The sequence below is a fragment of the Geotrypetes seraphini genome, chromosome 6, assembly GCF_902459505.1.
Source record: "Geotrypetes seraphini chromosome 6, aGeoSer1.1, whole genome shotgun sequence".
In the NCBI taxonomy this organism is placed as follows: domain Eukaryota; kingdom Metazoa; phylum Chordata; class Amphibia; order Gymnophiona; family Dermophiidae; genus Geotrypetes; species Geotrypetes seraphini.
This window is the reverse complement of record NC_047089.1, coordinates 49,002,659-49,015,410: the sequence shown is the minus strand read 5'-3', so window position 1 is coordinate 49,015,410 and position 12,752 is coordinate 49,002,659. Positions and strand designations below refer to the sequence as shown.

Here is a 12,752-nt window from a genome sequence, read left to right as displayed (position 1 = left end):
TTGCTTTTTGTGCGGTCTAAGATAGACCTAAATGCCTATCAATTTAGGAGGTCGCAATAAATCATTATAATATACACACAATAACATACAGCATTAATTAAAAAAAAAAAAAAAATCTGAATCTGGCAGATAGCATTCATGATTATAATCTAATATTTGTATGAACTGCATAGCCTTAATATGGTGTCTAACCAAAATCAAGTCCTTATAGGTAGCTCTTCTATGGAGAAAGGTCCTATAAAACATGAACAAATTGTTGCCCTTTCTAGTGCAACACACTTTTCATGAATTTGCAAGTAGTTAACCTCTTCTCGCAAGAACTCTGCAGCACTGAAAAGCCTCACAAACGGTTAGCAAAATGACAGAATTGAAAGAAAGGAAACACAAGCAGAAAAGATAACTTGTAGGAAGACAACTGAGGAAGTTGAAGGACAACCCAGAGAGATTGGGAGAAGGAGCAAAAGAATGCAAATGAAGCTCCCTACAAGAGTTTTCACGAGAAAAGGTTGCCTTACCCACAAGTTCAGGGATAGAGTGTCTTGTCTACTAGAAAGATTACCAAGGTAAGAACTTAATCTTTCCTTTAATATCCCTTAGAGACAAAAGTACATATAGACATAACTGGCAAATTACATTTCTTTAATCGCATGTATAGACTGAAGAGCTGATGCAGTGAACACCACAATGTAGAAAAACAAGACACCCATACCCCCCAAAAAAAATTTTCAGAACCTAATCCTATCACACGTTCTATGACTCAAAAAAACACATCTAATTGTAAACAAATGTGTTTTCAACTGGTAGGGATTCCAGAGAAAAGGAGCAGTTTTTACAGGCCTGTTTATCCTAAAGATCTAAGTGAACTGATGATTTTGTATTGGAACACCATAACAAGGGCATTAAACTGAAATGAACTCAAGAAAGCCATGGTAACTTGCACAATCTTAAAGTAATATGAGCTTTTAGCGTAACCTATCAGGATCCAGGCTGCTGCTTTTAGAGCCAACCGTAAGGCTTTAACAAGTAAGCCCACATGGCTTGTGTTAAAATCAAAACTGGGTGAGTTCAAGTCCTGAAAAGTATTTCTCATAACTCTTGATGTCAAGGAGTTTTAAATAGCCTATCACCTCTTCATCCTATGCCCTTTCATTGCAGTTTCCTTTCAAATGAAAAAGACTCATTCACATGTTTTAAGAACAAGTACAAATTCATCATTTGTATCATTTCAGATGGGAAATAAGACAGAGTGAAACAACAAATACCTTTATTTCATTGTCATTTGCCAGTTGTTAGCTGGAGAGTGAGGTCTTTTCAGTTGGATTTTAAAAAATGTTTCTTAAGTAAATCTTATTATACACTTTTTTCTATATTGTTCTTAGTATAATCGGTAACTGAATTATGTTCAGTTAAAAACAAAGAAACAAACATACAGAACCCTTATCTCCATCTCCCAACCCTTTTATAATTTCTACACTTCTTTTAGGAAGCATTTTATTTTGAAAAAATTTTGTTTGTACCTAACTTCAACATTAGCACGTTCATTAGGTAAAGGCTACTCTTTTTGCAGCCTGATAGAATATGTTTGAAAAAACTAGCAGACTTTAGGAGGGGGAAATGCCCCTAACTTTATTGATGATAAAAATATTAATTTTACAACAGCAATTATAGATTCTGTATCAGAAACATTGCGGTTAAGTTGATCATCCAGTTGTAAAAGTTATATATTTGATCTATGTAAAGCATTTTCAAGATGTTACAGTGAAACTAAGAAGTTAAATATCTAATCACAGTGTCGGGTACATTGCAGTTATGTAAACGTAAATTACATGTCTGTTTGCAGGTTATAGAAGCAGCATGTAGATAAGCACGGTAATGTTAGGTGATTCTTGGCTTCCACCAGCCTGATTTCTGAGGAGTAAAGAACTTGGTACCAACTTAGCTATCCTATAGCCTGTAGAGTCATTCTGCGTTTTTCCTTCTTGGACTTGTCAGAGATGGTATTATGGAATAAGCTGTTAATAAGCTTATGACTGACTTGGATGAATAAGTTTCCATCTGGAGTGCATAATGGTCCTGGTAAAGAGGAAGATATCCTTGGTCTCCAAATGCTTGAATGGCTTACAACCATTACCAAAGACACACAAACTGCTGTTCTGTATGTTTTCTTGGGATGTTGTCTCTGCATTTTATTTTCTATAGCCTGTGCAAAAGAACTCCCTTGAAGCATGCAAATCTGTGCACCTCCTTATATAGGCAGGCTGGCTGTGGAATATATCTGCATGTGTCAATCTCCTGGATATATTTGCCACAATATGGTAGATGTGGTTTTCAGTAGGCTGCTCACAGGTTCTATAATGTCCTTTGCGTGGGTCAACTTATAGATGGTTTTTGGTATCCATATGAGTGATATGATGTGTTGTAGTCTAACTTGTTTCATAATTTGCAAGAGGTGACATCTCAGTTACAGGACAGCAGGTTTTCCCATTTATCTTGGCCTAGTTTTCTCTAGCTTGGAAGGAAGAAGACTCGAGACATGGGGGTCTGGTGCTCCTTTGGGTGTTTCTGTTAAATTGTAGACAAGCATTTTGAAATATGGTATCGAGATCAGGGAATTTTTTCCCCTTGCAAATAACGTGTTTATACATGAGCCATCTTTGTGGTCGCGATTAAGGAGAAGATTGCCTTGGGGAGGGCTATGACCACTGGTATCAGAGGAGATTATGCAGAGTTAATACTTGATGGCTTCTTTGGGTGCCTGGTACTGTGATGAACTCTGTGATGTACGTGCTGTCTGATGTATTCTGTAAAGAGGTTTATAAAAAAACTAGCAAATGTTCCTAGAGGGTTAGGAATATGGAGAAGGAACTCAGGGTTCAAAGTCTCCTTCCACTGATAGATTGTGACTTTGTCTTGGGCACCCACTTAAAAAAAACCCAAACCAATTCCATTGGGTTGTCAGACTGACCCAAATATACCTGTTTTTCAAGCCTTTGGGACCTTTTGCACTGTGGTGTGTTTAAAAAATATATTACGTGTGTGTACATGCATATCCATAAGAGAGCTTTGCATGCACTTCCACTGCATGTAGATCTTTCTCATAGATATACATTGTGGATATCCTGAAAACCTGACTGCCTGGGGTGCCTACAGGACCAGGTTTGGGAATCGCTGCCATATGTATTGCTTAGGATTGAGATCAAAAATTTCTGCTTGGATTTATCAAACCGCAAAACCTTCTATAAACAAAGTGTCCCTTAAATATTAATTACATGTGCCCAACGTATGGCTTTTATTTAGCAGTGGCTTCCTTTTTGCCACCTTCCCATACAGGCCATGTTTTCAATAATTTTTTTCCCCAATATCAACTTTAAAAGAACTACAAAGGTATCTGGTTGTCTTAGGCCTCGTAGATTCCGTAACCCATGGCTATGGACTTTGAAGGGAAGGCTTGATTTGAGGCAGAGTTTTGGTGGTGCCAAACTGTTTTTGCTTTACAATGGTGGACTGACAGCGCTTCAAGGGTTATTCAAATATATTGAGGGAATGTTATAAGAACATTTCATTCTGTGTGTTTTGATAACTTTATCTTAAGAGTTATTTCAACAGCTGTGTTTGGCATGTTTAAACATTTGCTTAGACTCACCTCATATGAAAGAAACAATTTAAGCATTCAGATCAGCTCAGTTACTATGATTGTACTTTTTATGGGCCTTGTATGGAAAGTTGGAATAGGTAGGAGAGACGTTAGAGAGAATTGAAGTCGGGAGAAGACTTGTGGGTACGCGCCTGGCCCTTCCTTTCTTTGCAGCACTAGCGGGGCTGTAAGTAAATATAGTGAGCGGACGGACAGGCGGGGAGCCAGCAGACGGACAGATGGGTGGGTGCTGGACCGGGAGGGGGGAGGAGGAATCTGCAGCGGGTCGGCTTGGGGGCAGGCAGGCTTTGGCGTGGCTTCGGAGGATGGCAGGAAGTAATTTAAATGCAGCTGGTGCAGGTCGGCTTGGAGGGGAGGGAGGAAGGGGACACTAAGGACATAGGAAGGGGCACTAAGGACATAGGAAGGAAACACTGCTGTACGTGGACATAAGGAGGCACTGGGGGCACTAAGGACATAGGAAGGAAGCACTGGGGCACCATGGACATGGGAGGGAGGCACAATACGCAAAAAGAAAATTTGCAAGAATTCAACAGCTGGCAGCCGCAGGAGTGCTGTTTCCTTCTGCAGCATCGCATACCCCCCGTTGCTCCCCCCTCCGTTGGGGGGCAGTGGGAGGCAGGCCTGTGCAGAGGGAGGAGGAGGAAGGAGTAAGAGAGGGGAGGGGAGATGCCAGATCTGGGGTGAAGTGAAGGGAAGAGAGAGACCAAACCAAAAAGAGAGGGAGGAAAGAAGAGGAGAGGTGCTGGACTAATGGAGTGAGGGAGAGAAATGCAAGACCACAAGGGGAAGGGTACAAGAGGGACAGATACTGCTCCAAAGTAGTTGGGCAAGGTGCAGGATGGCAGAAGCGATGATAGGAGAAAGCCTGTACCTGGGGAAGGGGATACAGGAGGTAAGGAAGAGAGAAAGAAGAAGCTGGATATGGGGAGAGATAAGATGCTGGATGTGGAGGGAGCATAGGAACAGGGACACAGAAGAGAGATGCTGGATGAAAGGATAGATGAGAAAAGGAAAGATGGTAGATCTGTGGATGGTGGTGTCCATCGCTGCAACTGCGGGGGGATGGAAATGAAAAAAAGGAAAGATGCCAGATCTCCGGGGAAGGAAAGGGAAACAGAAGGGGAAGACAGAGATGGAAGATGGATGGTTAGCACGGAGAAAGAAGAAAGAAGGAGAGCCTGATCAGAAGACAACCAGACCAACAAGGGACCAACAAGATTTGAAAAATGACCAGACAACAAAAGGTAGGAAAAATAATTTTATTTTCTGTTTTGTGATTACAATATGTCAGATTTGAAATGTGTTTCCTTCCAGAGCTGGTGTTGGACCGCAAATGTGAGCTACGATTTAATAGAGAGAGGAAAAGTATTTTTTGTTTGTTTATTTTGTTTACACCACAGGACCAGTGTGGGTAGGAGAGGGCAAAGAGGGTGAAGAGGCTATAAAATAAACCCACCAGGATGTTTGGAAAAAACACCCAATTGGGCAGGAAAATCGAATCAAAATTTTTTTTCCTTAATCGAGCAGCACTAGTGTAGACCCTTTTTAAACAAGGTTCTGTTCTTCATTTTGAAAATTAATACAAAATTCTTGGGTAAAAATACAAAAATTGCCCTCCTAAATGTTTAGCTAAACATTTTCTGCTTGTTTCCCTGATATCCTTTGAGCCTGCACTTGTTACTTGTCCTGTTTTCTCATTCTTTCTGCAGTGATATATTTTTCATCTAAATAAGCAAAACATGTGGCATTAATGATGTTGATTCTTTCTTGCTAGTGGCACAAAAGGAGAGTGGGTTCTCGGTTCTGGTGGATTCATGCCATTTGGCTATGTGGGAGTACTATCAGGTGCAGCCACATGCTTTTATGCTTTTGTAGGATTTGACTGCATTGCTACAACAGGTAAGTGCTTCTTATGAAGAGTTGATTTACACTTCTCCCTCCGTATTCGAGGGGGTTAGGGGCAGAGCCGGCCCGCAAATATGGAAAATTGCAAATAACTTTTAGGGCCAACTCTGACCCACCCCTGCCTCCCTCCTGGGTCCTGGACCTTACCTGGTGGTCTGGTGGGAGCAGGAGCGAGCTTCCTACGCTCCTTCTCCTTGCAGAGCTGTCAACAAAAATGGCTGCCATGAGTTCCCATAGTCTCACGAGACTAAAACGGGAACTCACAGTAGCCACTTTTGTTGAGGGATCTGCACGGGGCAGGAGCATAGGAAGTTCGCTCCTGCCCTGTGTCACCACTAGACTGCCAGGTAAGGTCCGGAGGGGTCCAGGAGGGAGGCAGGGGTGGGTCAGAGTTGGCCCTAAAAGTTATTTCCGATTTTCCCGGAGGGGTCTGGGAAACAGGAGGGAGGCAGGGATGGATCAGAGGTAGTCTTTAAAATTTAATTTTGTTTGGAAGGAAAAAACCCACAAATAATTGAAGTCTATGGAGGGAGAAGTGTACTCTGTTTGCCTGGTGTTTGCATTTGAATTATTGTTGCTGTAGTTTAGCATTTTATTAGATGCATTTACTTTCTAAAATTTTAAGACCAGAAAACATAAGGCAACTAGGAACTAAACCTCTTGAACAAGACACAAGGAGCAAGAAGTTTAATCTGGTGGTGGTGGTTTCTACTTTGAAACAATTTTTATTATTAATAAGAACTAAAAGTACAAAACATTATAACACAAGAACAATTTCTAACATTGGTTTTCAAGAGATCTTCATTTCCTAATAATATGAACTCGAACCCCCCCCCCACCATCCCAACCTCCTATGTATTTTATGTTATAAATTGCAAAGTAAAGACAAATATGTAAATTGAGAGAGAGAGAAAAAACCCCCACTCCCCCAACAATCATCTATCTAATACAAAAACAATTTGCTATCCTAAAACCAACCCCTCAAAACAGAAAAGATTATTGAAATAGACAGGATCTGTACTCTTATTATCTTTTGCCCAAGAAGCTTAAAAACCCTCCTAAGGAAACCCCCACTCCCATCTCAGCCACAAGAAGTAGGAAATCAAAGTTATCTAAGTTACCTTCCCAGAGAGGAAACCCAAAACCTATGACCCCACCCATCAAGACAGCTGCAACTAGTTCAATATGTGACTTCTAACCTGAGAACTTAAAGAATGAATATAAGTTCCCTATATAGCATAGGATTTTATTTCGCTTAGTGGTGATCTTATACCACCCACCTTCCATGATATAAATCTTGCCATATCCTAAGTCAAAAGGAAAGTTAAGAGAAAACCTGCCCAAATGTCTAAAACCCAAAAGGAGAAGGCATCCCAGCCTATACCCTCCCCCTGCTAACAAAGAAGTCCCCTTGTAGGAGTCCAAAGTAAACACATTCTACCAGTCATCCTCCCCAGACACACTATACAATTTTCCCACTTCTAAAAGCAAATGCTCTTCTTTCAAACCCCCCCACCCCTCCCTCTCCACATTCCATCCAGGAAGAAGCATCAAACATCCTCCCCCCACTCCCTCCCTGGATGAGTCACTCACAATGCCCCTTTCCCCCAACACACTATGGCAATTCTCCCCCCCCCAAAAAAAAGCAAACCTGTAGTCTTGGACAGGATGAGGAAGCCCCCATTTCCTATACTGTACTTCTTCCTTCGGTTTTGCAGCCCAAAACTGCACAAGCCTGCGTATGAGTTGCTAATCATAGTTTCTGCAATGCCATAAAGAAGGTAATGATGGAGAGGAATATAGACTGTTCCACTTGGGCATGTTATCAGTTTTGCATTTCTGTCCTTTGAGGGTTGGTTACTTAAATATAATATTTCTTGCTTAAGGTTCTTTTCTTGGTTTAGTAGCCCAAATCTACTGGACAGTTTGATTTTAAAATCATGGTTGGCACAATGGAAGATTGAACCAACTAGGAGCTTTATAGTCCTAATTTGCTTCCTTTTGCAATAGTACAGGCCACACTTACAGCCTCTTTTACAGAGTTGCGCTAGCGGCTGCCCTGCGCTAATGGCCCCAAAGCCCATAGAGATTTAAAGGGCTTCGGGGCTGTTGCCGCACGGCTTTGTAAAAGAGGCCGTTAATCTCAGGTTTTCCCTCTGTTTGCAGGTAGATTTTCTGAATATAGATGTAAAATTACAGAACATAAACGGCTGTTGCATTTGGGAAATGTTTGCTAGATAGTTTGAATATTGTTGAACTTAGATTTTTGGCAAATGTTCTTGTTGAATGCTGACAAACCTTTTGTAGACTTTGAGTTGTATTTTTCAATATATTTTTTCTTATGTGATATTTTTATTTTTAATGGAACCTATTACTTCTGCTTGGGAAATGCAGAATATCAGAGAGAATAAAATCTACCAACAGTTGTACCTGCCATTACACTCTGTATAAGAACACTGGCACAGCCTAATGTAGGTTGTTCAGTATATTGGTGCCTAGCACTTTCATATTTATTATGGCTGTCAGCTACAATGCTTGCTTATTTTTTGTTTGTAGGCGAAGAAGTAAAAAATCCTCAAAAAGCCATTCCAATTGGCATTGTGGCATCACTACTGATCTGTTTCTTTGCTTATTTTGGTGTGTCTGCTGCCCTAACCCTCATGATGCCCTACTACATGCTAGACCAAAATAGCCCTTTACCTGCTGCATTTACATATGTTAATTGGGAAGGTGCAAAATATGCAGTGGCTATTGGTTCACTCTGTGCCCTCTCTACCAGGTAAGGTCCTGTAACTGCTCCACAGTTCATCTTTCCTTACATAAATAGTAAGTTTGCTTTAAGTACTAATCAGCAGAAGACTCCAACTTTAGTTATATGTAATCAGGACCTAGTATTAATGACTTTTGCAATTTTTCTCACAATTTTCTCAATGAAAAGAAAGTTATCATTGGTAAAGCTAGTGCAGTATTTACATTAAATAACAAAGCTTTGGTATATTGGCCCATCTAGGATAGAGGGGTGTGTGTCATTTTTACCATATCTGTTGTGAGGAAATGTACAGGGTTTTTTGTAATAAATATTTCTACATTCGCATATTTGCCTTGTGATTTCCACTTCGGCACAGTTTCTAATTACAAAAAAGCAGTGTAGTTTCTCTTTCAAAAGCCAAAACACATCGGCCATTTTTAAGAACATGCTGAAAGTTGGGGCTTTTTGACTGACATTCTTTAGAATACAAGAGAAGATACCTGAGGATTGTGGCATTGAAATTTCAGACTTTTTTGATTTTAAATGACTTATTATTTCTAAATCACGTTAAGAGTCAGATGTAATAGATGGTTTTTTTTCCCTTGTGTCTATGGGGAAAGCCGCTTAGTACATCTGGCCCTTAGTTTGATAATAGTCCAGATTGTGGAGGTATAGAAGAATAAAGTTATTATTATTATTATTATTATTATTATTATTATATTGTAAGGTCTTAAGGGGTGGTACCAACATGATTTGTTTAGGGAAAATTATAGTAAGAAATTGTAATAAACGAACAGGGTTCTGATATGTTTAAAATCTGCTGTACAGCTTACATTTATATTAATCTATATACTGCTGTTTCTTTTCTTGAAGTCTCCTTGGTGCTATGTTTCCAATGCCTCGGATAATTTATGCGATGGCAGAAGATGGACTGCTGTTTAAATTTTTGAGCAAAGTCAATGAAAAGAAAAAAACTCCAGTAATAGCTACAGTATCCTCGGGGGTTATTGCAGGTGAGTCATTTGTCCCCTAGAACCAGCATTGAAGATCCCTCAGAGCTTTTTTGGTATTGTGGATAGTGCATGTTGGTAGATATGGCCCTTATTCTCTAAGTTATCTTTTTATTTGCTCCAACCTAGAGAATCATTGCTGGGGTTCTCAGTTTTAGTAGTTCATGCTTTTTTAGCCAGCTAAACTTGTACCTCTCTGTAAATATGCCATGAGGTGTTGACCTACCAGGAATTAATTAATTAATAATTTGGCATTGGTCAAGACTGGCCAAGTGCAAATAGTATCCCAGATGAAAACTGTCAATAGTGCCCTCCCCCCCCCACACACACACATAGTTTCACACATGTACTTGTTTATGCCATATTGCTAATAAGTGCATTACAATATCAAAATTATAGACATCTTTTATAATCCAGTAAATTCAGAGTCAAAATTATTCCATGTGCCTCATTTTATCATTCTTTCAGAAAATTAGTTAAAACTCATCTGTTTGATAGATTTATAACGTGAGAATTGTTGCTGTTTTTTTGTTTTTTTTAATCTTTATTGATTTTCAAACTACAAATGTGCAATAAATGATTCACATATTTGTACATTATATAATAGCGCAACAAACCTTACAAATACTACTGCACAAAGAAGTTTTCTCCCACCCTCCCAGTTAACAAATAAATCAAAACCTTCATGAAACTATTTATAAATTCCTATATCAATATCTTTTCCATTCCCACACCCCCAGGATGTGTATGTTTACATGTCCACAAAATGAAAAATTATTCCTCTTTACAATATTTAGCCAATGGCTCCCAAACATCCATAAAATTCTTAAAGCGTCCCTGTTGTATGGCCATGCAACGTTCCATTTTATAAGTATAAAATAGGGTTTCCCACTAAAATGAGTAATTCAGCCTATTCCAGTTTTTCCAATATCTTATAATGAGCTTCTTGGCAACTCCTGTCATTACTAATAGAAGTTTTGGGGTTTTTTCTCATTGATAATTGGCTTTTAGCTCTCATAAGTGTACCAAATAAAATAGTATCATAAGATAAAGCCACTGGATTCTCTAACATATTATTTACTTGGTCCCAAATAAACCTCCAAAACTGCAGTATCAAGGGACAATAGTAAAATAAATGATCCAAAGTTCCTACTTCAAGATGGCAATTGCCAGCATCTATTAGACTTGGAACTATCTAATTTATGTAGACGAACAGGGGTCCAAGAAACTCTATGTAATAAGAAAAACCAAGTTTGTCTCATAGATGCTGACACCGTGCATCTCATCCTCCAAGTCCAAATTCGTGGTCATTGAGATGCAGTAATCTGATGCTTAATCTCAATGCTCCAAATGCCACGAAGACCAGTTTTTGGTTTCTTATTCAAAAATCCAGATATTATTTTATACCACTGAGTGGCCTGTTTATTTTAAATCTTACCTATGTATTTTTTAATTGTATTTTTCATTGATTGTTCAGTTTCTCTTGTATACCACCTAGAACTATTATGATGTGGCGGTATATAAGAATAAAGTTATTATTAGCAGTACCAATTAACATAAACTTACAAGACAGACCAAAAGAACACCAACACTATCCAAATCATAAGAAATAGTGAAAACAATGATTTAAGATATTCTTAAATGGAAATCCAGATCTTCATTGAAGGCAAGCATCAGCATTCAAAAGAAAAATGTTCTGGGTGGGGGGGGAGGGGACCTAATGTAAGCAGTAAAAAAAACGCTGACTTTATCTGACTCTAAGGTGGAGCATTCTGTTCACATCTCTCTTTCAAACTGCTCCTTAAAATGTGCTTTCTTATAATAATTATTCACAAAACAGAGTCCAATCTCCTGATATCCCTGTCAGAATTATCACTATAGTCCACACAGTGGCACCAGAGTGCCATTTTCAACTTGAGATCATCTCTTCATGATTGTCTTTCCCATCCTGAACAGTGTGATTGCTCCCGAAGAAGGAGGCTATGTCTTCCGAAACGGAGCTCTGTAGAGCAGGGTGGCCAACTGACACTTTATGGACAGCGAATTATATCATTGCTGACGTTTTCAAGATAAGTACATTTCTGCATTCACTGTGTGGACTATAGTGATAAATCAAGACGTTGACTTTGGGATTCAAAACAGTCTCAGTGGCATCCTTTGTGACACATGCTTGTCTTTCCAGGCCATATACTCTGGAGCACGATGGCGAGGAGCCCGTTCCTCAGCTCCTTTTGTCTGGAATGGGTGGATGCACTCTATGATGTTGTTTGTGTCCTGAATAAAGAGTAGGCTTATTAAATCTCTGCATGCAGAATGCTATGGATCAGTTGATGTATGAAACCTCACATCAGCCGTAATTTGAGAGGCTTGCAGATTTTTTATTTATTTTTTTTTTTTTTAAATGTTAGTCTGTGGTTCCTTTTAACTTCATGGATGAGTTTTGGGTGATTTTGGCAGAATCGGAATGACCACTCCTAGGTTGCATCACAATAATCTTAAGCTTTTTTAACCATCTGACATTTTAATGGACCTCCAAATGTTTAGAAATAGTCTTGTAATCCTGTCCAGATAGCACAGCATTGGCTAATCTTTCTCATAGATGCTCTTAAATTCCTCCTTTGGTGGAAAGATGAGTTTTATTTAATTATTTAAAAATTTATATACCGCATAAAATTATGCGATTCACATATTGGTTGCACACATAATTTACTGATCGCCCTTTAGTTGCATAAATATGAACAAACAATAGACCAACATATTATCAATAAAATGTTTAAAAATAAAACTGTAAAAAGTTAAAACCTAGATATTCATTGGCACTATATCTTACAAGAAGAATAAAAGTAGGTGCACTTTATAAAAAAGCATTAACAAAGCGCTGCATTTTCAACATTTTCTTAAAATTGATCTTTCCAACACAAAAACACAGTATATGCCTGGCAGAGCATTCCAAAGTTTGACACCCGCTACTGACATCATTGATCCCCCTCTAAAGTCAATTTCATACTGTTTTCAGACCTTGGGTTTCTTTTCAGTTGATAAATTTCAAACAATTCTTTTAGTACCCTTGGAGCAATGTGGTATAGTATCTGATGGATAATTGCAATGATCTTAAAATGTACTTTTTGCTGAATAGGCAGCCAGTGTAACTGTTTCAATATAAGTGATATATGCAAGCTCCTAGGAAACCCTGTGATCAATCTAGCAGCTGAACTGATCAGCATCTGCAGTGCCTTCAATTTCCCTTTAGAAACTCCCAGGTACAGTGAGTTACAATAATCTAAAGTAGCTGCATTTGCATATAGCCTACCCTAATCGTTTTCAAAATTTGCTTTCCCATCGTCAAACAGCTATCCAAGCACACCCCCAAGACGGTCATCTCCTTTTTCACTGGCAATTTCTCCCCCCATTACAACCACATTCTCCGTCT

The 12,752-nt window shown here is 39.0% G+C and overlaps 1 protein-coding gene across 3 annotated transcripts in view; it reads left to right on the top strand.

The window, feature by feature from the left end:
- The window catches only part of SLC7A1 (solute carrier family 7 member 1), a 63,983-nt gene that overhangs the window by 30,639 nt on the left and 20,592 nt on the right, over nt 1-12,752 (top strand). For all 3 annotated transcript variants that reach the window (XM_033949484.1, XM_033949485.1, XM_033949486.1), the window contains exons 5-7: nt 5,433-5,557; nt 8,120-8,342; nt 9,186-9,325. In XM_033949484.1, coding sequence (XP_033805375.1) covers nt 5,433-5,557; nt 8,120-8,342; nt 9,186-9,325 — 488 coding nt within the window. The remainder of the gene's footprint in view (nt 1-5,432; nt 5,558-8,119; nt 8,343-9,185; nt 9,326-12,752) is intronic.